Source organism: Saimiri boliviensis, chromosome 8 (assembly GCF_048565385.1).
Source record: "Saimiri boliviensis isolate mSaiBol1 chromosome 8, mSaiBol1.pri, whole genome shotgun sequence".
NCBI lineage: Eukaryota > Metazoa > Chordata > Mammalia > Primates > Cebidae > Saimiri > Saimiri boliviensis.
Window position 1 is genome coordinate 595,055 of NC_133456.1, and position 26,159 is coordinate 621,213.

Here is a 26,159-nt window from a genome sequence, read left to right on the forward strand (position 1 = left end):
GGTTGCTGAGAAAAAGAAATACTTTTACGCTGTTGGTGGGAATGTATTAGTTCAACCATGTGGAAGACAATACGGCAATTCCTCAAACATCTGGAAGCAGAAATACCATTTGACCCAGCAATCCCATTACTGGGAAAATGGGATACCCAAAGGAAAATAAATCATTTTATTATGCAGATACATGCATACATATGTTCACTGCAGCGCTATTCACACTTGATAGCCAAAAGGCCGGGAAGCGATTGCAGCACTATTTACAATAGCAAAGACATGGAATCAACCCAAATACCTATCAATGGTAGACTGGATCGAGAAAATATGACACATATACAACATGGTATACTATGCAGTATAGAAAGGAACAAGATCATATTCTTTGCAGGGACACGGATGGAGCTGGAAGCTGTTATCGTCAGCAAACTAATGCAGGAACAGAAAACCCAGCACCACATGTTCTCACTTACAAGTGGGAGCCAAATGATAAGAACACATGGACACACAGTGGGGAACAACACACACTGGGGACTGTCGTGGAGGTGGGGGCAGGAAGAGAGAGCATCAGGAATAATAACTAGTAGATGTTGGGCTTAATACCTAGGTGATAGGTTGATCTGTGCAGCAAACCACCATGGCACGCATTTACCTAGCACACCTGCACATCCTGGACATGTACGCCAGAACTTAAAATAAAAATCGATGAAAAAATGACACGAAAGATACATTTTATTACAAAGGTAAATGTTTTCTACCCTAAAAAATTTATAAACTATTTACAATAAAAATTTCAAAATGGGTAAAATCATGTATACTTATAAAATGGGCTAATTTTCTCATTATACAAAAACTCTAATAGGAAAAAGATCAATTCAATATAAAGGTGAGTAAATACATAAATTGGCAGTTAACAAAAATATAAATATAGATTGCCAATTAATATTTTATAAGTGCTCAATCTCTTGGGTAACTAAGTCCAAGTTGGGGAAAAAAATCACTTTTTTAAAAGTTATAAAAGAGCAAAATTCTAGTATGAGCTTCAATGCTGGGGATAGGTATGGGGAAGCCCACCTATTCAGTGTGGGGCACTGCTAAATCAAATTACATATTATTAGGTGAAGTTTAAAATTCACAATTCTTTTCAACTATTTTTTATTTCATTCCTAACAATCTGTTTCATAGACTTAAGTATTCTCACGGAAATGAGTAGACATGGATGACCATTGTGACGATGTTTGCCTGTTAGTTATCTACTGCCGTTCTTAAAAATTACCCCAAAACTTAAAAGTTTAAACTCATAATAGACATCATTATCTCACAGAATTTCTGTGTCTCAGTTACTGGAGACCGATTTAGCTGAGTGGCTGTCTCACGGGGTTGCAGTCAATGCGTTAACAGAGGCTGCAATCATCTCAAGGTCTGACTGGGGCTAGAAGATCCAATTCCAGTTTGACTTGTGGACTGACAAGTTGCAGGACGGCTAAGCTTCTTACCCCACTTTCCTTCTGATATAACAGTTGGAGGATCCTCATGATATGTTAACCGGCATCTCCCAGAATGAGTAATTCAAGAAAGGACAAGGCGAAAGCCACTGTGCTTTTTCTAACCTAGTCCTGGAAGTCATATGTTGCCATTTGCACAATGCCTTCTTGTTACACAGGATGGCCTAATTCAATGAGGGAAGGGAATATACAGGGGCATGGTCACCAGGAGATAAGGGCTCACTGGGGGCCATCTTTTGAGACTGCCTGAAGTTTGGAAGAACAAAAAAATCAAAGAATGTAAAAGTATCTTAATATCCATTAATAAAGTACTGGGTAAATAAATTTTTAAACTTTATTAAATGTTATAGAGCATTTAATATGTAACTGAATTAAACGTTAGAGAGTTTTTAATATATATTTAATATGGAATATAAAAATATTATGTGATTATTAAAAAGGAAGCAGCCTAAATGTGTTGCTGTGGAGAAGTGCCCAAAAAAATTCAAGTATATAAAGCACATATTTATGCATTTATAATAAGACTCCCTCAATATTTTTATAAAAGTAGATGTTTATGCATAGTTATATGCATAAGAGTGAGAAATTTCCTCAAAAATTTATAAGATCTACCAGTGGGTGGTGAAACCCGGGGGTGATAGTGGTTAGGGATATATAACTTTTTATTTTATGCTCTATACTTATACTAATAATGTTTGAAAAAAGTTATACTGCAAATATATTACATGTATGATATTTAAAACTAGCTAAAATTATGTTCCACAGAGCTCTAGAGGACAGATAACCAAAAGGGAATATCATTTGAGCCAAGCTCAGATAGACTTTTCCCTGACTGCCTCCTGTTCAGAGGAGCTGAGTGTGTAGACAGGAGAAACATATGTTGGTTTTCTGAACAGAGAACTAAGGGCTACCCAATCTCTTTAGTCTTTGGCCTTTGCAAAGCTGGATTAAGAAGACAGTGATTATCCCAAAAGTAGAATTCTATTGTGGCAGAGTTCTCCCTATTCTGAAGTCATAGGGTTCATTAGAGAATCTGGAAGCTGAGAATCCACAGGGATGGCAGGGTGTGCAGTCAGCAGCAGTTACACAGGAAAAACCTCTCAGCACCTTGGTGTTAGCAAAACTCAGCTCCAGTGGATTTCCAAAGCATCCACTACTATTACAGCAAGGCTGGGCATCTGAACATCTGTCTTACAAGATTTTCAGAAACAGTAGTGGCTGGGAGTTGAGTGATCACTCTTGATGGATTACCTTGAAGTGATGGAGACCCAGATCAGTCCATGCTCAGATGATTACAAGGCCAAGTTTGGGGTTTGAAGCCTCAGAAGAAACCCTCCACTGGGTTGAGGAAAAGGATAGCTAAGAACTGTCTGAAGCAAGAAACCACAAAACCTCTGAGTCACAAAGCTTTAACAAAGCCTTATAATAGCTCATATCAAAATGCAAATGATATAATGATAAGAATTATACAGATGCAGTTAACATTTATTTTTCATTTGCTAATTCATTTTATAGACGAAAAAGATGAGAATTGGAAAAGTTAAGCAATCTTCCCAAGGATATTGCACACCCTTTAAAATTTTTCAGTTTTAACAAACAATTCAAAATGGTCTTTGCAAAAAATGAAATTTTGATCAAACATTTTAAGAACTTCTGAAACATTTCTACAAGACAATTGAAAAACCACTGCTTTGCTATTTAACCACTGGAACCAGTAGGTGAAATTTACAGAAAGGTAGATTTCTGTTCAATATAAAACATAAGTCTGTTCATAACTAAATTATCCAGTTATAAAATGAAATTTTCTGAGAGGTAGTTAAGTTCTCCATCACTGGAAACGTTCAAGCAGAATCACTATTACCTGTTAGGTATGTTAGAAGTGTGAGCAGCATACAATTGGATTTCCTTCTAAAACTAAGATCTGATGTTCTCTGAGAACATCCACTTCACTTTGTTATTTCTTTCTTTCTTTTTTGTATTTCTTTTCTTGAGATGGAGTCTTGCTGTCACCAGGGTGGAGTGCAGCGGCACAATCTCGGCTCACTGCAACCTCTGCCTCCCGGTTCAAGTGATTCTCCTGCCTTAGCCTCTTGAGTAGCCGGGACTTCGGGCATGTGCCACCACACCCACCTAATTTTTGTACTTTTAGCAGAGGCAGGGTGTCACCATGTTGGCCAGGTTGGTCTCAAACTCCCAACCTCAGGTGATCCACTTGCCTTGTGCTGGGATTACAGCATGAGCCACTGAACCTGGAGTTTACTTTGTTATTTCTCAGGTTAAACTGAGTCAGCACTTCTGATTGCACAAGGCTGAACAGTATATTTCCTGAAATTTTGGAGTTTGAATAATAATAGTAAACATATATAAAGCACTTATGTGCTTGGCACTGTTTTAATTGCTTTACATTTGTTAACATAGGTCATCCTTTCTACTGTCCTTTTGAGGTATGCATTATTTATGCAGAATTACATTGAATTCTAACCTCAAAGTCTAGATATCATGTTCTTCAGCAATCTGTGATATTTATGCTCCATATAGTGATACAATTGCAAGTCTATGACCCTGCAAGTGGAGAAGAGTTTAGCTGAAATACTGCAGATAAATGAATAAACAGATGCAGGAAGTGGTTTCTTACATAATAGGGAGTTTCTATCCATGTTTCTATAATTGTGTCACCAAACCACATGTTGGTACTTTTGAAAAAAATCAGTGTCATAAAAGCTTTCATATCATTAATATTCCTTAATTCTGAACTCAGTAAAAGCTTAACCAAAGACAGCATTGGGAGAATACGAGCTCTCTAGCATTTTTTGTTTGTTTTCATAACTGTAGGATGTGTTTCCAAAGAACAACAACCATAAGACATTAACGGTTCCTTTCTTGAATGCAAATCACCTAAACTGTGAGATAAGGTCTTGATTCCTATTGAGCTTTTATAATTTTGGTTCAGAGTGATGTCAGAGGGAGACGTGTGTGTGTGTGTGTGTGTGTGTGTGTGTGTGTGTGAGACAAGGTCTCCCTCTATCGCCCAGGGTGGAATGTAGTGGCGTGATCTCAGCTCACTGCAACCTCCACCTCCTGGGCACAAGTGATTCTCGTGCCTCAGCCTCCAGAGTAGCTGGGATTACAGGCACATACCACCACACCCGGCTAACTTTTGTATTTTCAGTAGAGAGTAAACAGGATTTCATCATGTTGGCCAGGCTGGTCTCAAACTCCCGGTCTCAAGTGATCCGCCTGCCTTGGCCTTCCGAAGTGCTGGGATTGCAGATATGAGCCACAGCACTCAGCCCAGACTACTTTTTACTCAAAACTTGGCTCTGTAGGGGTGAGCAAAAACTTCAACCCCGACACCTCAATGTTCCCAGGTATGCAATGGGAATAACCTTCTCAGGAGTATTTCAAATATTGACTAACTTAACTCACGTAATTTTAGAACAATGTCTGGCACATAGTAAACCCTCAGGGTTGGGTATTAGCACCAGCTGGTGTGAAGAGAGATACAACATTTAAGTAAATTTGTTTACAAAGAGATAAATAATTTTACTAGGTGTTATGTGACAGTCAGGTGAGAGTTACAGATACGAAATATACGTGGATTTAAAGAGAGGTCTAATTGCTCTGAGTGGCAGCATTTTGGGCCACAGGAGCAGAGTCTCAGGATAAGGAGACTTGAGCAAGGTCAGGAAATGAATTATTTTGCTCACCTTTGATGTGGCTCACATTCAAATGCTGTCACAAGTACAACATTCTCAGCTAAACTAAGGTGGTCTTCAATATGCACTTGACCACAAAGGGAAAAAAAACAAAGAACGAAAAAGTTAATCAATAGGTGAGAAGTCAATGCTAAATTAAAAAATTAAAATACATAGAAGTTGACATGTTATTTCCTTCCCAAATAAAATACACGTGCATGAAAAATATATGTATATTTTGATACGTTTTTAATACCTATCCTTGAATTGTTTTTCACTTTTCCAGCTAAATTCCTTCATCAAATTTTTTAATTTTCCTAGCTTAAGAATTATTATTTTTGATTTTGACTAAAGAAAGTGAAAAGCAATTTACTGACACATCTGTCTATATTACATAAACCTACATGCCCACATAAACGTTTCACTGGGAGAGGAAGAATCGCGATATGAAAATGACTGAACTCTTTCTCTCTGACGCATCTAGTCTCCTCTTCTTCCTACCTTAAAAGTGCTAAGCAGTCATTTGCACACCTTTCTGTTTATCAGATATCTGATTGTTTGTTTTAATGTCTTCAGTATGGCTTCAATTGATTTCCCAAATACTTAATGGTCACATAGCACTTAACAGTTTATAAAACTCTTTCTCATGAGTTATTTTATTTACTTCCCACAGTAATTTTCGGAGGTACACGTTACTTATTCTGTTTTACAGAAGAGTTAAGAGTAGAGTCTGTGTGATGTCCCTTAAATCACACAGCTGTGACCAGTCTGAAATATGGGCTCAGATTGTATGGGAATACTACAAAAGATTTCAGAAATGATCACTATCCATTTAAGGGTCCTCTGGTGTCTGATTAAAAAGTAAAAAGGTGAACAATTCAGATTTATATTTGAATATCTGTCTGTAAAGGTTTTTTGCATTGTAGCCCCTTGTTTGTCTTAATTTTATTTCATTTTTGTTTTTTCTTCTAATGGAAAGAAAGCTACAGGGTTCTTTTCCCTCACGAGCTTCAAAAACCTGCCAGGCAGAGACTGATTCCTACAACCCTTATCTGTGGTCTGGGCTTCAGGGAGCAGGAAGTAGTGCGGTAGACCTCGTTCTTCCTCTAGTAGCAAAGACACACTGGGCCACTGGGTCCTGGGAAACTTTTCCCAGGAACGGTCTTTATTGCTGCACTCTCACAACAATAACACACACTTACAACAAGCACTCACGTAAATTGTTAAAGCCACAACCCTGTCTACAGCTGCATTAGCACCCAGAAAACGTGGCTTTATGTAGCAAAGGTCATTCCTACCGTAAAGTCCCTTAGCGGAGGTGGTTCACGATGGGCCTGTACTAATTGAAGGAATTTCTACAAAGAGCCAGGGCTAGGACACAGGGAGTGGGTGAGGCAGGGTCACTGCGGGAAAGGCGAGCAGGACACTGAGGATGGACCAGGAGTATATTCAAAGGCAGTCGTTAACCACCAGAAGGGAGGGGGATCTCATCCAACCCAGGAAATACGAACCCATGGCCTAACAACCTCTTGGAAATCCTGAGTCTTTAGTGGAAGGTGTGAGAAAAAAGAGATAAAGTGAAGTATAAGTGAAGCTTCATGAATGAGAGAAAATGGAAAGGGTGCATGCAGGAAGGAAAAGAAAGACAAGACAGAAGTTAAAGGCAAGGTGCAGGCTTTAGTGGCATGGCGATTCATGTTATGTCAACATGGTAGGGCCACAGTGCTCAGCTATGGGGTCAAACGTTATTCTGGATGTTTCTGTAAGAGTGTTCTGGACGAGACTAACATTTAAATAAGTGAACTTGGAGGAAAGCACTTTGTAAAGTGGGTGGACTCATCCAGTCAGTGGATGTTCGGAATAGAACAAAAGACTCACCTTCCTGAGCAAGAAGGAATTTTGGCAGCAGGCTCACGCCTGCTGATTTGGGACTTGCCAGTCTCTGTATTCATCAACTCCTTAAATAAAGCTATATACAGACACACACACAGGTATCCTATTGGTTCTGTTTCCCTGGAAGACCCTGACTATCACAAGCAGACTGTGGTCATCAAGCTACGTAGGGAGGGACATGAAGCTGGTGAAAAGTATCAGCCAGACTGAAGCTGCATGAGGCATCTGAACACCGACCTTGCACTTGGCTCCATCTTAATTTCCAACCATTAGTTTTCCCTTTGTCAGGTTTTCTTATTTTTAATTGAATTCATCTCATTATATTTTATGCATCATTTTATATGTCACCTTAATTCCTTTCTGGGACAAATTAGAAGTATGAATAAATAGATTCTCATCATTTGGAACAATTATGTAAGACTAGATTTAGACTCTCTACAAATAAAAAAGAGACATATGAATTACACAAATCTAAAAATGAGGAGATACAGATTATAAATGACAAAATTTTAAAGACGTGCAGTAGAAATCCAAGTGCATATGTGAGGGAAAGTACTTTAGTCATAAGATAGAAAGTATTGAGATTAATCAAGAGGCTAAAACATCAAACCACACAGATGTAAGCAAGAAGCAAAAATTCTTCTTAAAAAAAAAAAAGGTTTACAAATCAGAGAAAATGCATTTTGTGTTAGTATGCCCACCTACATTTTTTGAACATTATATAATTGAAATATTTTCTGATGGAAGAAAATTAAGAGGTTCAAGAATGAAGAGGTACAAGGTCCTGAAAACATAATGCTGTGTTGTCTTTGTACATATACACAAAGACTATAGAGTAAAATCTCTTACTCTAAAAAAATTCTGAACTAATAAAAATTCAGGTGTACTTTCGCTGTATGTCAGTAAGATGAGTTGATGGCCTTTCTGACCTTACCTAAGATTATAGCAAAGCACTAATAAATTGAAGAACAAACAATTCACTTAAGACTGTCACACCACAAAAGCAGAGTAAGAATGGGAGGTCTCCACCCCAGCTGCCCACACAAGAACCTGAGCAGGCTGTAAGTCAAAACGTGTTGTGGCCTAAGACACAGGGTTTGATTTTTACCCTGCGCAGGTTCTTGTGTGGGTAGCTGGGGTGGAGCTACCCACAGTACAGGAAAAACATTGAGAGGAAGCCCAGAGGTGTCAGGAAGAAACATTCTTCAAGTTGTTACCCACTTTTCCTAAACAGTGTCCTTCGATCTCATGTCTTCGCTTATCCCTATTGTTTTTGCACCAGTCAGACCTTGAGGGACGATGCTGTGTTGGGGGTTTTGATTCACTGAGAGCATTTCCTTCAAATTGTCACTAAAATATAATTTGACAAAAATAAAGTGAACTGTAAAAACTAGAATATGCTTTTCTTGTAATGTCTTTCTATACAAACGCAAATATACCCAAGTTCCTCTGGAACTCATGAGATGCTTTCACGGTTAAGCCAGAAGTCTGCTGTGTTTAGAAAACATAACACCAGACACAGTGGTCATTAATTTAAATGTAACTTCTAAACTTTGAATCAAAAACTTTAAAAATGTCATACATCTGGACTATTGTCTAGCATTCACTTTCTGAAATACCATCCCCCATACCTTGAGGTGTGTAAAATCTGTGACTTCGTTTGCATTTTATGAACAATAGTTTTACATATTAACATAAACAGAAAAGGCATGTGGGTACCACACAACCACACATAAAGTTCTACGAATCTTCAAAAGCTATGGGAATCTATTAAAGAATATTTTTCTCTGAACATGTCATAAAGTTCTACCAACCTTCAAGAACGATGGGAACCTGTTAAAGAATATTTTTCTCTGAACATGTCTTCCTTCTTAAAGTTAAAAATAGTTCGAAGATAACATGTATTTAATCCAGCTCAACAGTGAGGTCAAAACAGGAAGCGGTCTTTAAAAACACTGACAAAGTAATAGTAACACATGATAAAAATTAATGTAGCAGAATGGAAAGTTTTTTCTCATAAGAAACATCTTGATGATAAAAATGGACAATCAAAATGATGTTTTGAGGGTTTAAAAACATCCATGGCCTTTACTGTTTAATATTTGTATTAATCTAATAAATACAATCTGTTCAACGATCAGTGGTAAAAGGTTATGACAAAACCCATCAATTCCCTTTCCATTTCTAATCACCCCAGTTCTGCAGTCTAAAAGCAACAGCTTTTAAATCTTTTTGGTCTTTATTACCTCCATATTTCTTTTTTGAGACGGAGTTTCACTCTTGTTACCCAGGCTGAAGTGCAATGGCGCGATCTCGGCTCACCGCAACCTCCGCCTCCTGGGTTCAGGCAATTCTCCTGCCTCAGCCTCCTGAGTAGCTGGGATTACAGGCACGCGCCACCACGCCCAGCTAATTTTTTGTATTTTTAGTAGAGACGGGGTTTCACCATGTTGACCAGGATGGTCTTGATCTCTCGACCTCGTGATCCACCCGCCTCGGCCTCCCAAAGTGCTGGGATTACAGGCTTGAGCCACCGCGCCCGGCCTTATTTTCCAAAATTTTCATAAAGTATTCACACTAATTTAAACATATGGGAAAAAATACTTGATTTTTAAAGAAACACGTATCAGGGTGCCAACAAGAAAACCAACAGAAGTGAATGTGAGTATCAGAGTAAAAAAATTTTTCTGATCCTAGCTTAAAAGATTTTTAATTTAATCCTTGATATATACATGAATATTTATAAAATATGAATAGGATATTAAGAAATATTCTATTGATATATTGACATGTTGAAATGGCCGCTTGTATATCAGAATCCAGCTGAACACTGCTAAGAACTTGGAGGCCATTCGTGAATCCTGCCTGAGTTCCATTCTCCATTCACCTGAATCTGGTATTTCATTAGCTTTTCATTAGTTTTATCATTTATGTGTATCTTTAAAAAGCCTATGGCCTTGCTTTGCATCTTTTGAATTTTATACAAATGGAACCACATTGTATGTATAATTCTGTGATATTCATTCATATTAATTCTCCCGGTTCTGTAATGTATATATACTTAATATGAGTCTATGGTATTTCATTTTATTAATATACCTGAATTTACTTATCTGTTCTTCCACTGACTAAACCTGGGTTACTTCTAGATTCGGTCCTACAATTTTACTTCTTCTTTTCTTCTTTTTTTTTTTTTTTTTTTTTTTGAGACGGAGTTTTTGCACTTGTTACCCAGGCTGGAGTGCAATGGCGCGATCTCGGCTCACCGCAACCTCCGCCTCCTGGGTTCAGGCAATTCTCCTGCCTCAGCCTCCTGAGTAGCTGGGATTACAGGCACGTGCCACCATGCCCAGCAAATTTTTTTTGTATTTTGAGACGGGGTTTCACCATGTTGACAAGGATGGTCTCGATCTGTTGACCTCATGATCCACCCGTCTCGGCCTCCCAAAGTGCTGGGATTACAGGCTTGAGCCACCGCGCCCGGCCTACCTCTTCTTTTCTAACCTTTGTATTTCTAATTCTTTTTCTTGTCTAAACATTAACTACACATCTCCAATAAAACACTGAATAACAGTAGTGATACTGGACATCCTTGCCTTGTTCCTGCCTGCTAATTTCTCTTTTTCCTTTTCTTCAATTTGTTTGGTTGTCTTATAAAATTTCTTGACTGAGAAATAGTTTATTTTTATTTTTTCTTATTTATCAATATAATAATTAAGCCTTTAAGAAAACACTGTATTAGTTACGTCTCACGAGTTCTAGTAGGTATTGTTTATATTATCAGTATTTCCTAGATATGAGTAATTTTGTTTTATATTTCCTCTTTGATCCAACACTGGGCTAAGAAAAAAAAAAAAACTTTTAATTTACAAGATGTTGGAGCTTTCGGTTTTTTTGCCTTCTTATATTATGATTACAGAATATTGTTAATATAATTTCTATCTTTTAAAATTTCTTATGGAGTTTGTGATTTAGAAAAGAATTTTGTGAATGTTTATGAATGTCCCTAGGTACTTGGAAGAGTTGTCTCTATTTTCAGGGTTCAGAGATCACAATACATCTAAGTTAGACATACCTTGTTACTCACGTAATTTAGGTCTTTTATACCTTCAGTACGTTCCCCCGACTCACTCTGGCAGGGACGAAGGGAAATAATCCCACCACCACAAGGGCGCGTCAGTCTAAACCCGCCCCAAAGGGGTTTTTTCTCTTTATGAATATGGTTATGTACTTTGGTCCACTGATATTTATACCTTTTCACATTCACATTTTAAGTACCCTTCTTTTTCTTATGTTATGCTTTTTGATGTGAATTCCATGATGGCTGATGTATCATCACTTCTTCGTTTTTTTAAATTTGTACTTGCCCGGCATAGTTTTTTTTTTTTTTTTTTTGAGACGGAGTTTCGCTCTTGTTACCCAGGCTGGAGTGCAATGGCGTGATCTCGGCTCACCGCAACCTCTGCCTCCTGGGTTCAGGCAATTCTCCTGCCTCAGCCTCCTGAGTAGCTGGGATTACAGGCACGCGCCACCATGCCCAGATAATTTTTTGTATTTTTAGTAGAGACGGGGTTTCACCATTTGACCAGGATGGTCTCGATCTCTTGACCTTGTGATCCACTCGCCTCGGCCTCCCAAAGGGCTGGGATTGTGCTGGGATTACAGGTGTGAGCCACCGCGCCCGGCCGAGCTATTGTTTTCTACTTTCTGAAACATATTGTCTTAAATGTATCTCTTTTCTACAGCATCTATTTGGGTTTTGTTTTATGGTCCCATTTAAAATATCTTAAGTATGATACACTTTATTGATATGTATGTTATTTTAAAATTATTGATAGGGTGGGTATGTTTGCTATGGCTTTATCATATGGTTCTTATGTTTCCTAAATTTATAAAGTCTCTCACTTTAGTTTGGTTTATGTTTTGATTACCTTTATTATATGGTATTTAACATCTATGTTCTCCGTTTCTTTAGATGTGTCCATTAGTTAACTGTAAAACCAATGGGAAATCAGCATACTTTCACTTCCTCCCCTGTAACTCTGCCCAGAGGTAAGAAGCCAAGCTTTATAGTTATTACATTGTTTCTTTATCAAGACATTCTGCTTTCTTCTCCATTTTCATTTTTAGTCCATCAAAATGTAAAAATGTATACACTATTGAACAAGCAATTTTTCAATTACAAGCTGCTGATTTTGTGCCCTCAAAATATGCTTGCTTATTTGTGAATTAAATACCCACATAATTAGATTAGCTTATTGTGGACATAATGAAATTACACACAAAAACAGAGTTTTTTGTTTTCTTATCTTTCTTCACTGAATTATCACACACACCCCTGGGGTAAAGACTCTAAACTGAATACACAGATTTAGATGAATAGTCCTTATCTTTGCAGAATTGCGTATCCTCTGAGTGTCAAATTAACATTATTCACTCTCAGACAAAAATGATCACATTTGCTCAGGCAAACTGCCAAGGAACTCAGATGCTTAAGCATCCTAACTTTAGACATTCAACAGTATTGGAATCATAGACATTATGAACTTTAGAATCTCCCAGGCCAGGCGTGGTGGCTCATGCCTGTAATCCCAGCACTTCGGGAGGCCTAGGCGGGTGGATCACGAGGTCGACAGATCGAGACCATCCTGGTCAACATGGTGAAACCCCGTCTCTACTAAAAATACAAAAAATTAGCTGGGCATGGTGGCGCGTGCCTGTAATCCCAGCTACTCAGGAGGCTGAGGCAGGAGAATTGCCTGAGCCCAGGAGGCGGAGGTTGCGGTGAGCCGAGATCGCGCCATTGCACTCCAGCCTGGGTAACAAGAGCGAAACTCCGTCTAAAAAAAAAAAAAAAAAAAAATCTCCCAATCACAAAGTGAGAAATGAAACACAGTGGAAGCATTTGACAAGACATAAACAGCATCGTCAAATCAGCCATGCTTGATTAACTATGTAATAACTCCTTTGATAATCCGACAACAGCATCGTTCGACCAGGGCCAGATTTCAGGTAAGCCTCTCATTTCCCTCCTTCTTCGCCTCTCCTCTTTTCTTGTGCCCTTGTCCACTTCTTCTCTCTTTCCTCCTTCTTCCTCCCAGGACTTTTTCATTCTCCCTTTTTCTTCCTTGCTTTTCTTTACGTTCTCTTCCCTCCACTCCCCACCAAAACAAAACAAAACAAACAACAACAACAAAATGCACATTAGATTTTCTGCTCCACCTACTGGTTCTTTCAAGAATGTCTTATGCTTGAGAAACTGGAGTATCAGAGAAGACCTTGATAATGTATAGACTAGGATCATTTTTTAAATGTTAATTTAAATCCCAATTTATCAAACATACGAACATCTAGGTGTGTTAACATCTTCTATTTGGAAACAACCATTGTAATATTTAAGCCCTTATCACAATTGCATTCCCCTTGTCTCCTTCAATTTCCTTCCTCGTATTCTATTTGTTCAGCTAGCTGCTTCTCAGCCGTCCTTCCTGATACCTCATCCCGTGTTCATTTCTCTGCCCCCAGTTCATTCTGTGATGCTCCTTTATAACACTGCATGCACTTCCTTGGGTGGCTTACCTTCCTCCACTTCAATTACCACTTTTACAAAATTTGTAGACTAATGTTTCTAGGCTGAGGAGTTCACATCTCTAAATACTGGTATAGGTCGCCTGCAAGCATTTCAAGCTCATAGAAACTGCTCTTCTCATTTTTGTGAATGACAATCTGCTTCAATTATGTATTGCTGTTTAACAAACTGCTCCAAACTTAATAACATACAACAGCAACCATTTTATCATGCTCACAAATTCTATGAGTCAGGAATTCTGATAGGGCATAGCAGTGATGGCTTGTCTTTGCTCCACACATTAGGGCACATCAGCTTGCTGTTTTGGGAGATAACAACATATCTCCCACACGTTAGTAAGATGAAGAGTGGGGGTGGATGGCAGAGAGGTTAAGGAAGAAGTAGGTCCTTATTCTTTGCTTCTTAGAAATACATTATTTTTAAGCATCACACTCATGTTGAATAGCATATAAGATCAAGTACACATTAAAGAACAAAAAGTACTTTCAGCAGAATTTGTATTGAGGTAGTATTTTATTTTTATTTTCTTTCTTTCTAAGAGATGGGGTCTTGCAATGTTGCCCAGGCTGGAGTGCAGTGGCTATTCACAGGCACGATCCCACTACTGATCAGCACAGGTGTTTTGACCTGCTCCATATCTGACCTGGGCCTGTTCACCCCTCCTTAGGCAACCTGGTGGTCCCCCACTCCTGGGAGGTCACCATATTGATGTGGAACTTAGTGTGGGCACCCAATCAGCATAGTGCACTACAGCTCAGAACTAGGCTCAAGCGATCCTCCCACCTCAGCCTCCCGAGTATCTGGGACTACAGGCAGGTGCCACTGCGCCCGGCTTTTTCTTTTCTTTTTTTTTTTTTTTTTTTGAGACAGTTTCACTCTGTCACGCAGGCTGGAGTGCAGTGGCATGATCTTGGTTCATGTAAACCCTGCATCTCAGGTTCAAGCAATTCTCCTGCCTCAGCCTCTTGAGTAGCTGAGATTACAGGGGCCTGTCACCACGCCTGGCTAATTTTTGTATTTTTAGTAGAGGCAGGGTTTCACCATGTTAGCTGGGCTGGTCTTGAACTCCTGATCTCAGGTGATCCACCTACCTTGGCCTCCCAAAGGGCTGGGATTACAGGTGTAAGCCACCATGCCTGGCCTGTATTAAGGTGGTATTAATAAAAATGTTCTATGAGGATATCTGAGCTAATTATTTTTAATAAACTACAGTTTGAACTATAAAGAAATCGCTGAACTTGTATATTATACTAACGGTTAGAAGAATGTCAAGCAGCAGGTGTGGAACAGATTCTAAAAGCCTGTCTGCCTTACCAAGTCATCAAATGGAAGCAACCTTGACCAGATCTGAGCATAGACAAATTGCTAGAAAGATTTTTATTTATGAAAGCATTCTTCACTTGCTGTTACATAAGAGGCATTCAGTCAGGACAGCTTTGTGAAATTTGATACCTCTCAACCATCTCGTAAGAAAACACATCCATGACAGAGTCAATGTGGCAACTCTAAATGACTGCAAAGTCAGTTTGCTTTCCTAAGTGGCTGAATTTGCATCAACCCTTTGAAACCATGATGGGTTAGATTATGACAAGTTTTATGTTCAAACACATTTTGAAACATGAAGGGCTTAACAGTAAAAGGATTATTTAAAATATTCACGGAATGAGCTTAACATCTAGAATAGAGCTGGCTACACTGACTGGAAGAGGAAATGAAGTTCAACTACCTTCCTCTGCTCTATGTTAGTGAATATCCAGTATAAAACCACTTGTAGAAACAAGTCTGTGAGTGCATTAGTCCATTTTCACACTGGTCTAAAGAACCGCCCAAGACTGAGTAATTTATAAAGGAAAGAGGTAATTGACTCATAGCCGGGAGGCCTCAGGAAACTTACAATCATGGCAGAAGGCAAAAGGGAAGCCAGGCACCTTCTTCACAAGGCAGCAGGAAGAAGTACTGAGCACAGGAGGGAAGAGCCCTTATAAAACCATTAGATCTTGTGAGAACTCACTCACTACCACGAGAACGGCAGGGGGATGGTTTACTGTCATGAGTCAATTACCTCCATTCAATTACCACCTGGTCTCTCCCTTGACACGTGGGATTTTGGGGATTATAATTCAAGGTGAGATTTAGGTGGGGACACAGAGCCTAACCATATCAGTGAGGTTTCATGCTGTACAAGGTATGACTTGATTTCAGGTAGCAATACAAGGGAATTTAATCAAGCCATTTATAAATGTCTAATTGTTACTAACTTATAAGTGCTAATTTAGGTTTATGAAATTGGATTGTTATGTGTGTTTCTTTGGGAAGAAAAATGAAATTTTTTAATGTGGGATTTCAAATACGTAACTCATACTTGTGGCAGGGATAATACAATGCATCCTTGAAAACAATTTCTAGATGGGCTTTTAGAGATACTAGGAACTTCTGCTTTCACAGACTAGGAATAAGACAGTTATACAGACAGCTAAACAACACTAAGCTTGATGCCACAATATATTGCAAAACAGTGTTGGAAAACAAAGATTAACAGCTCATCCATTACGTAGAGGTACTGTAAGGAAAGACCCAGCTTCGTTATTTTGTAACAAGTGGAGTGTGGATTGAATTAAGTAGACTATGTTGAGAGGAATACTAAAAGTAAAATGTGCTGAAAGGGTAGAAGAGACTGACTCCCAGGAAGGTTTCTTGAAGGAGATTTAAACTGGGCATGGAAGGGTGAACAGGTGTATAATACATTCCAAGCAGATGGCAGCAAGCAGCCTGAGAAAAGGCCAGAGGGCGTATAACTTGGGGGAAGTTCAGGAAAGTCGTGAGTGGTGGGCATATGGTCTGAGGCTGACGTGCACAGGGAAATGCAGATAAGGCTGAAAAGCGAGGTAGGGGTTCAACGGTGGATTGCTTGAATGTCAGACCGACTTTAGATTCTCTTCTGCTGGAGAGAAAAGGCTTTGAATATTTCAGCAAGGTAGTGATAATGGGACCCAGGGAAAATAATTCTGAAGGGAGGGAAGGTGAAAGTGCCCAGGGGCAGGGAGGGCATTGCAAAAGTTCAGATGAGACAGTATGTGAGACGAAAGCAGGGTAGTGGCAAAGGGCAGAGGAAGGAAACCAGGAGCCCTTTCAAAGGTGGACTCAGCAGGAACTGATCAGAGAAATGCAGAGGGTAAGAGTCCAATCTAGTTTGTGGTTTTGAGCGTGAAATGCTGTGTGGAGGTTTTGATGACCACAAGTTTCTTGACTCCCCCCACTCCACCAATGAGAACTGGGATCCAATTCCCTTCCACTTGAATCTGGAACTGGCCTTAATGACAGACTTGTCAAGAGTCTATTGGAATGTGAAGAAAGTGAGGCTACATAACCAAAGAGGTTAGAACAGAAAACCACCACACTGCCTTTGCCTTGGTCCATGGAATTCGTGTTCCGAGTCACCCACAGACAATGAGCCTGCAGTCCAAGGTGAGCTGGGCCTTTGAGTCATCCTCACCTATGTACAGACAGACATGCAAGTTAAAAACCTGGAGCAGATTCCTGTCTCTCTAAATTGTAACAGCAAAAGACACATGGAAGCGTAAGTCATAAAGAAACATTTGGCCTTCAAATCTCATACTCTTTAATGTGTAGAAGCAGTCACCTCAAATATTCAGCTGACTAGGAGGGTCAGGAAAGTACAGTGATAAATAGAAAGCAGTGGTTAAAAATTTGCTCCAGAGAATTTCCATGTATCCCCTCCACACACCCCGTATTACCATGAATACGCATGCGTAAGACAGGTGTTCAGGCCATTTGGAGGTGCACTGTGGTCTTCAGGTGGATTGAATAAACATCAGTAAGAATGTGAAAGAGAAATTCACTTTGGGTAAGAGCAGAATTACCTATTTTCTGGTAGTTATGTGATTTTTTTTCCAGACATAGTCTAAACCATAGAAATACATGGTTACCGAAGAACATGAAAACAAACGCATAGAAAATTTTTTATCTTCATTTAGCCATCATGGCTTTAAACACAACTAAATAGGCTAGCATTTTAGAATTACATCATCACTATGTAGTGACCTTCTATTTTTTAAAAGCTAAACTGGAGGGCCGGGAACGGTGGCTCACACCTGTTGCCAGCACTTTGGGAGGCCGAGGTGGGTGGATCACGAGGTCAAGAGATCGAGACCATCCTGGTCAACATGGTGAAACCCCGTCTCTACTAAAAATACAGAAATTAGCTGGGCATGGTGTCATGCGCCTGTAATCCCAGCTACTCAGGAGGCTGAGGCAGAATTGCCTCAACCCAGGAGGCGGAGGTTGCGGTGAGCCGAGATCGCGCCATTGCACTCCAGCCTGGGTAACAAGAGCGAAACTCCGTCTCAAAAAAAATACCTAGGAATGAGGAACTATGGCATTAGTATAGCTGACCCTTGAACAACACAGGTTTGAACTGCAGAGTTGTTCTTCGCAGATTTTCTTCCACCTCTGCCACCCTTGAGAGAGCAAGATCAATGCTTCCTCTTACTCTCCCACTAAGCCTGCCCAACAAGAAGACAATGAAGATGAAGACCTTCACGATGATTCGCTTCCACCTCATGAAGAGCAAATACATCTTTCTTACAATTTCTGTAACATTTTCATTTGTCTAGCTCATAAGAAGAGTATGTAATACATATAACATAATACACGTGTGAATTGGCTGTGTATGTTATTGGTAAGGCTACCAGTCAAAAGTAGGCCGATAGTGGTTAAATTTTGGGGGAGTCAAATGTTGCACAAGGATTTGAACCTGTGCGTGGTAAGGAGGAGCCGGCGTCCCAGCCCTAATATTGTTCAAGGGTCAACTGTAGTAAGAAATATTTGTGTTTTCCTATATTATCCTGGCAACAAAAATATATAAATATTTATTGGTCTTATTTCATAATCAAATTTATTAGCAGATCTGTTTAAGACAGTGAAGAGTTCATACATTTTCCAGCCCTAAAAAGGCCACATGCAATCACATACATTCAACATGTTCCAAGATAGTGTTTAATAATATATATGAGATGCTGCTCCTTATAAACTTTATTATGAAACAAATAAAATAATACATTCCTATTATTATATAAACAAAGAAGTGATACATTAAGAATCCTATTGTTATTTTCTCTTAAGAGCAAAGAGCTGCAGAATCTCTAATATAAAACAGAGGGCATTTGGCCGGGCGCGGTGGCTCACGCCTGTAATCCCAGCACTTTGGGAGGCCGAGGCGGGTGGATCACAAGGTCAAGAGATCGAGACCATCCTGGTCAACATGGTGAAACCCCGTCTCTACTAAAAATACAAAAAATTAGCTGGGCATGGTGGCGCGTGCCTGTAATCCCAGCTACTGAGGAGGCTGAGGCAGGAGAATTGCCTGAACCCAGGAGGCGGAGGTTGCGGTGAGCCGAGATCGTGCCATTGCACTCCAGCCTGGGTAACAAGAGTGAAACTCCGTCTCAAAAAAAAAGAGAGGACATTTTCAGTGTCCACTTTGCTAAGAAACATGTGTACAAAATGCCTGTAAGTTTCTCATATTATGTATATTTGCTTTAAATAGGAAATTATTTCTCATTTCACTTTCCAAATGAGAAACATTGCCTAAATTCATGACATCCCTAGGATTGTCCTTAGTCTCAACTTCCACATAGAGATGTCTGAAATAGAAAATTTAAATATCAGAATTCAGGGATATAAGCTTTCACATTTAAAAGTGCAGAGAATCCCAACATTAACAAACTATGGTTCCACAAAAATCAAAATTACAACTCAGACATCTCTTAAAAAATAGTAATGTCACTTTAGATTTTACAAACTACAGAAATAACTGAATTATACCACATGCAGAGATTAAGAATATTTCAAGTGCTTCTAAATACCTATTATAAAAAGGTTATCTACTTTACAATATTACGTTCTCTGGAAGATATATAAAGATTACATCAGAGACTTCAGTACTGACAAAATAAAATGTTTACCTTCAAGTTGCATTCTAAAATTATTATGAAGTCTCAACTTCACTGAATGAATAAAAATAAAATGTATCCCACGACAGATTTTTGTGGCAGAAATGAAAACTTTAAAAAAAATACGTGAAACAAAAACAAGATGAGAAATTTCCTGATACATATAACACTATATTCCCTTATCTCAATACTTGGAAACTCAATGTCCTATTTTGTAAAATGGTCATATAAAATGATGCTAAATGTACAAATGAGGTTTAATCAACTGACTGACAATCTTCCATCTCACCATTCATCACTGACAGCATCCAAAACATGCTACCATCTGCCCACAAGGCAGGGTGCAGAGGGGAGAAGACCGGGGCACTAAGGCACAGGTAACTAACTGCCACACGGTGGCCAACAGTGCCAGCCAGCGGCATGGGGACCACACATCTGCCCTCCAAACCGCTGCATGGCCACTCTGCCTGCATCAATGCACCCAGTCCCTTGGATGACGCAGAACTTCCAGAATTTCAGCTTCTTTGGAATTCTCTGAGGGTGAATGCATGTACTCCCATCTATGCATGTCCGAAACAAAAGCAAAAAAAAACATAAAAAATAACGACGCACATATCTCTTTACTTAAAATAAATAAAAAATAAAATCCTAAGAATTAAAAAAAGTGTTATACCTCTTTGTCTCTACTGTGCCTGATGTGCCTTGTACCAACTAGACCTTTAAAAAAAAACTATTTGCTAAACAAATAGTTTCTTAATAACTCTCGAGTATGCTTTGGCTAATATTAACATCCCAGAACCAAAATACACTTTTAATATAAACCAGGGTTTCATAAAGTGTAGAACCTCAGATGATCCATGGGCAAACTTTCTTTGGCTTAATACTTATGCATACCTCTTCCCAGAAAAACAAACAGGCAGGGAAAGTCCCTCTCACCTGCTAGCCGCCACGACCCAGCCTGTGTTCTCTCTCCCTCTAGTACCTCCTTGCCCTCACAAAGCTGCGTTCACCCTGTCACCGCTTAACATACCCAATTTGGGGCCGGGCACGGTGGCTCACGCCTATAATCCCAGCACTTTGGGAGGCCGAGGCAGGTGGATCACGAGGTCAAGAGGTCGAGACCATCCTGGTCAACATGGTGAAACCCCATCTCTACTAAAAATACGAAAATTAGCTGGGCATGGTGGCACGTGCCTGTAATCCCAGCTACTCAGGAGGCTGAGGCAGGAGAATTGCCTGAACCCAGAAGGCAGAGGTTGCGGTGAGCCGAGATCGCGCCATTGCACTCCAGCCTGGGTAACAAGGGCGAAACTCCGTCTCAAAAAAAAAAAAAAAAAAAAAAAAATCCAATTTGATTTGCCTTAATTATTTAACTGTGATTTTCTTATAAAATCAGCAAAGTTAAAACTAACAAAGACGTAGGTACAACATCTGCAGTGCCAACTTTCCTATTTTGTGGGTGTTTGGCACTTGGCAGTGGAGGCATAACAGCTATAATGAGTTATCTCCTTACCGGGCAGTTAGAGGTAAAGACATCAAGATGCTTTCAATTCTGGATCCTGGAGTGAAGAGGCCAAACTTTGTGCCCCGATCATACAGCAGATTAAATTCTACATACCTGTCATAAATACATCAAACAACATTAAGGGCCAGCTCCATAAAATCTTAAGACTAACCCACAACAAATACTTAAAAAGGGGTGGGTTCTTTCCCCCAGTTCTCATCAGCTGGAGCTGGCACAGAGGATACCAGCCTACAGCCCACTGAGAGCTCTCCATCTGGACAGGCAGAAATAAAACGGTATTCTACCCCACAAACAAAAGAACACAGATTCTGCTCCAACATAGAGCAGTTACAATACAAGGTTATGTTTTCTCATAAACAAACAGAATTGACACACAGCTGAGAAGTTAAGACACAACAACAATTAAGAAAAAGAAATGGCACCCCTTTTCAGGATAACCCAGCTCCTTCTGGCCTTCCTCATAGTCTGGGATGTTTCAGATCTAAGATATCATTTCACGGCCTATAACTGACAAGTACTACTACTAAGATGGTGTAATTCTGCATCTGAAAGGCCAACTACAGCTAACAACAATTTATTAATAATAGATTAAGATATTCTATATATTCTTTCTTAAAGTAGTTAATTGCATTAATAAGCAGTCATATAATTTGGTCTCTCTGTAGATAAAGAGCAATCATAATAAAAGGTAGTGTTGAGTTGCAGCTTTTTTTAAATACCCTTATCATCAACTAAAACTTGGTTCAGTATATTAACTGCTATAGTCAAAGCTAGACTCCATGCAGCTTAAAAACCTGTATCTGCCTTTAACATAGGATGTAAAAGGGTCTCCCTCTCCAATTTCAAAAGGATAATTTCTACTACTCAAAAGAATTTAGAATGATTCATAAATCTGAAAAGTTCAATAAACAGTGCCCCTTTCAGATCATTTCTTATCTCATTCAGAAATTATTCCCTTGGTCTGAACTTCACTCACATATTCTTATTTACCTACTGGTTACTGTCTTGATGTCAATCTATAGCAAAAGATTCTCTAGATTCCCACAATACTTTAACTTTTAAAAAGCACCTTTTTATGTGGAACTTGTCAAAAGCCCTGCAAAAGTGTAAAGAATTTTATCTGGCCGGGTGCGGTGGCTCAAGCCTGTGATCACAGCACTTTGGGAGGCCGAGGCGGGTGGATCACGAGGTCAAGAGTTCGAGACCATCCTGGTCAACATGGTGAAACCTCGTCTCTACTAAAAATACATAAAAGTAGGTGGGCATGGTGGCACACACCTGTAATCCCAGCTACTCAGGAGGCTGAGGCAGGAGAATTGCCTGAACCCAGGAGGCGGAGGTTGCGGTGAGCCAAGATCGTGCCATTGCACTCCAGCCTGGGTAACAAGAGTGAAACTCCATCTCAAAAAAAATTTAAAAAAAAAGAATTTTATCTATAGCTCCCTTTCTAATCCTCACCATTTACCATTGAGTTTTATGTACAAATAACTATTTAATACCTTCTTATGTCTGTTTCAAAAGATAATTTAAGTGAATCTTCTGAATCCTTTTCTAACCCCATGGGAAATAATTCCATATTTTGGGTACCTTTTTCACCTGATACTACCTTTCTGAAACAGGTAACTAGTCAGGACTGCAGTATTAGAAACCAAAGACAGTGTCGATAGTTCTAGAGAAGAGCTGGGGTTATCCTAGGCCCCAGAGTTTACTGCCATCTTAAGGTCCAGAGATAAGGGAGGCAGAAAGAAGCTGTCTTTGAAGAACAGTCACACACCACACCATAGAAAATTAATCTAACATCCCACACTTCTGCCTATCTCATGACACCAGACATGCAATAATACACACACAGTGACTTTCAGAATGACCTGCCATCAAGCAATGTAAAACAAAACCACAAAACAAACCATTACTCCTGTCTATGATGTTTCAAAGGATTTACCTAATTAGCATTCACAAAATCTGCCGGCTTTGCCTATGAAATCCTGTGCAAAACTAGAACACTTAACACAGAGTTCTAAATTGTCCTCTTAGGTATGTCTACCCACTAAACTATGAGGCTCTTTTTGGCGGGTCCATGTTATGGCCACCTGGTAGCCAAGATAGTGCCTCATCTTAGGGGCCCAAAAATAAATATCAAGTGAAAGAAGGAAAGAGTGGTAGATGTATATTCAAGAAAGTATGGAAATGAACAAAAAAAAAAATGTTCAAAAATAGATGCATTAAGAAATTTCTAAAAAAAAAAATTATTCTCATGTTTTTCAAGTTAATAAATGGGAAGCAGATAACACAGGCAGTCATAAGAAGGATATATACAAATGTTTATCTTAGACTTGGAATGTTATTTAGGTTGACCTCTTCATGGCAAAAGGTTTACCTCCTTAGAACCCAAAACTTCTTCTGCCTGACACAGAATTAACATCAGTAAGAAAATCCATTTTATAGCCATGTTCCAGTAGGACACAGGCAGTGAAGGTAGTAATGAGACACTGATCGGGGCCAGCTGGCTGTACAACTTGGAGTGGATTTACAAGTACACAGGCGGCTGGAGATCACCTCAGGCTGGATACCCACTGAGCTTGCCAGGCTCACTGCGCAGAGCAGCGTGGCTAAGGTGAGTATCACGGTAAGAATCACAAACCTGCTTCAACTGGTTAGCTTTATATACTACACAGACTACAAGTTTTGAAGTCATTTTGACCCAGTCACACATCTGAGATCTTATATTTACCAGCTGTGTTTCTTGAGCAACAGACTAATTTTGTGAAAAAAGATGATTACACCTATCTTACGGGTTTGATGAAAAACATCAGCCACAAAATGCTTAACATAGAGGCTGGCAGCATTTCTGAAATTATTTCCATTAAAATAACTTCTGTAAAATCTTTTAAGATGAATGAGGGCCGGGCGCGGTGGCTCAAGCCTGTAATCCCAGCACTTCGGGAGGCCAAGGCGGGTGGATCACAAGGTCAAGAGATCGAGACCATCCTGGTCAACATGGTGAAACCCCGTCTCTACTAAAAATACAAAAAAATTAGCTGGGCATGGTGGCGCGTGCCTATAATCCCAGCTACTCAGGAGGCTGAGGCAGGAGAATCACCTGAACCCAGGAGGCGGAGGTTGCGGTGAGCCAAGATCGCGCCACTGCACTCCAGCCTGGGTAACAAGAGCGAAACTCCGTCTCAAAAAAAAAAAAAAAAAAGATGAATGAAAAAAGGTATGATTCCAAATTTAAAAAGCAGCAGACATTAAGTGATGCCCACATCTTGACATAAGGCTGCAGGGTATTACTAGAAGACTAACTAAAAGCAATCGGCAGAATTAAATTCAGCAAGTACTTAACTCCGTAAGTCTACTACGCGTCTCTAATGTACAGACGAATTAAACTTTGCTATATTTATAATGCAACTTTATACAATGTCTTTTAATTCGTTTAATACTCATCTAGCTATGAAAAGAAATTCACACAACGATTACAAAGTATCTGACAACACAACACCCGCTGTTATTAAGAGCTGCTCCACCTCCCCCAGTCATGCCATGAAAGAATCCATTCTCCAGTCACTCACCGTCCCCTTCTGAGCTGCTGCCACAGCTTCTCCTGGGGGGTGAATGGCTCCTCACAGTGCTTTTTCACAAGGGGAATATAAGAAGGCACAACAGCCTTGGCGCAGCTCTGCACAAAGCGAAACACCTCCTCCTTGGACGGAGAGTCAAGATCATCAAAGAAGATACCACCGATGCCCCGCCTCTCTCCACGATGGGCTATAAAGAAGTAATCATCACACCTGGAAAACACAGCCGGCCAAACCAGGGATCAAATGGAAAAAAGACACATGAAAATCAGTGTGAGCTTTTCAGGTTACAGCACTATGCTCAACTAATCTCAGCACAGTGTCCTTACTTGCTGCCCAACTACGAAAATGAAATGAGGACCTTTAGACAGATTTTTTTGCAGATATCACCAACGTAGAAAATGCTTATCCTCTTATCTTCAAAGCAACCAGACAACTGAACACAAGTCTAGGTAAAGGATGTGAACTCTAACAACTTTAGTGAAAAGAGAAACACTCCAATATTGATACTGTATTCGTTGGAACCAGTGATGCTGCTACCTTCAGAAGCACTGCTGCTTTCGTAGGAGGCAGGAAGACAGGAACCTTCCACTAACAATGAGACCAACCATGTTGCAAATCCAGCTCCCTTGAGTTCTTTATTCACCAAAGGAAGGTACTATAAACAATCTCTCAGGTTTTCTTCAGCAATAAAATTTGATGGTTCTATAGCATGAACAACAGAGCAAAAAGCTGGCAGAAAAAAAGTTCAGAGAATAGTTTTTATTCTTTCATATGTCATATCAGACATATGAAAGCTTACCCTGTGAGGCAGCACATAAAACTATTCATCTGTTCTTGAGTCTCCTCCCCTCTGTGTCTACTAGAACAGGTTTCTTAAGAAGCCATTTCCTAACTGCTAAACTTGTAAAATACAATACTTTACATCAGGCGTCCCCAAACTACGGCCCGGCCCATTTATCTGGCCCCCCGCCGCACTTCAGGAAGGGGCACCTCTTTCATTGGTGGTCAGTGAGAGGAGCACAGTATGTGGCGGCCCTCCAACGGTCTGAGGGACAGTGAACTGGCCCCCTGTGTAAAAAGTTTGGGGACGCCTGCTTTACATCCTAGAAGCAGTTCTTTTGATAATCACTGCATAAAGGTCCCTAAATGGAAAAATGTGTTCAAACAAAAACTAAAAGCTATGTAAAAGGTCACCTTAAATACAGCTTCAATTGCTTAAAAAACAACAAAAAGCAACAGCTGCAAATCCCTAGAACTGACAGATCAGTAGAATTCACCTCAACTGTGACTCGTTGGCTTTCTTTACATGTACACTTTATTAACATGGTCTAAAAAAGTATATCCTGAGCGAGGTTGTAAAGTTAGCTCTTAACCCAAGTTATACTATTTCAAAATGTCGCTTCAAAAAATT

General features: G+C 39.6%; 1 protein-coding gene across 5 annotated transcripts in view; it reads right to left on the reverse strand.

Annotated features, from left to right (window-relative positions):
* Positions 1-26,159, reverse strand: part of CPOX (coproporphyrinogen oxidase) — a 54,135-nt gene that overhangs the window by 21,982 nt on the left and 5,994 nt on the right. Inside the window, exons 5-7 of one of the 5 annotated variants that reach the window (XM_074403529.1) lie at positions 24,740-24,958; positions 21,159-21,263; positions 5,255-5,279 (exon numbers count right to left, since the gene is read on the reverse strand). In XM_074403529.1, the coding sequence (XP_074259630.1) occupies positions 5,270-5,279; positions 21,159-21,263; positions 24,740-24,958 (334 nt within the window). In that variant the 3' untranslated portion in view covers positions 5,255-5,269. The other 4 variants (XM_074403528.1, XM_074403530.1, XM_003943547.4 and 1 more) reach the window with 4 other exon arrangements.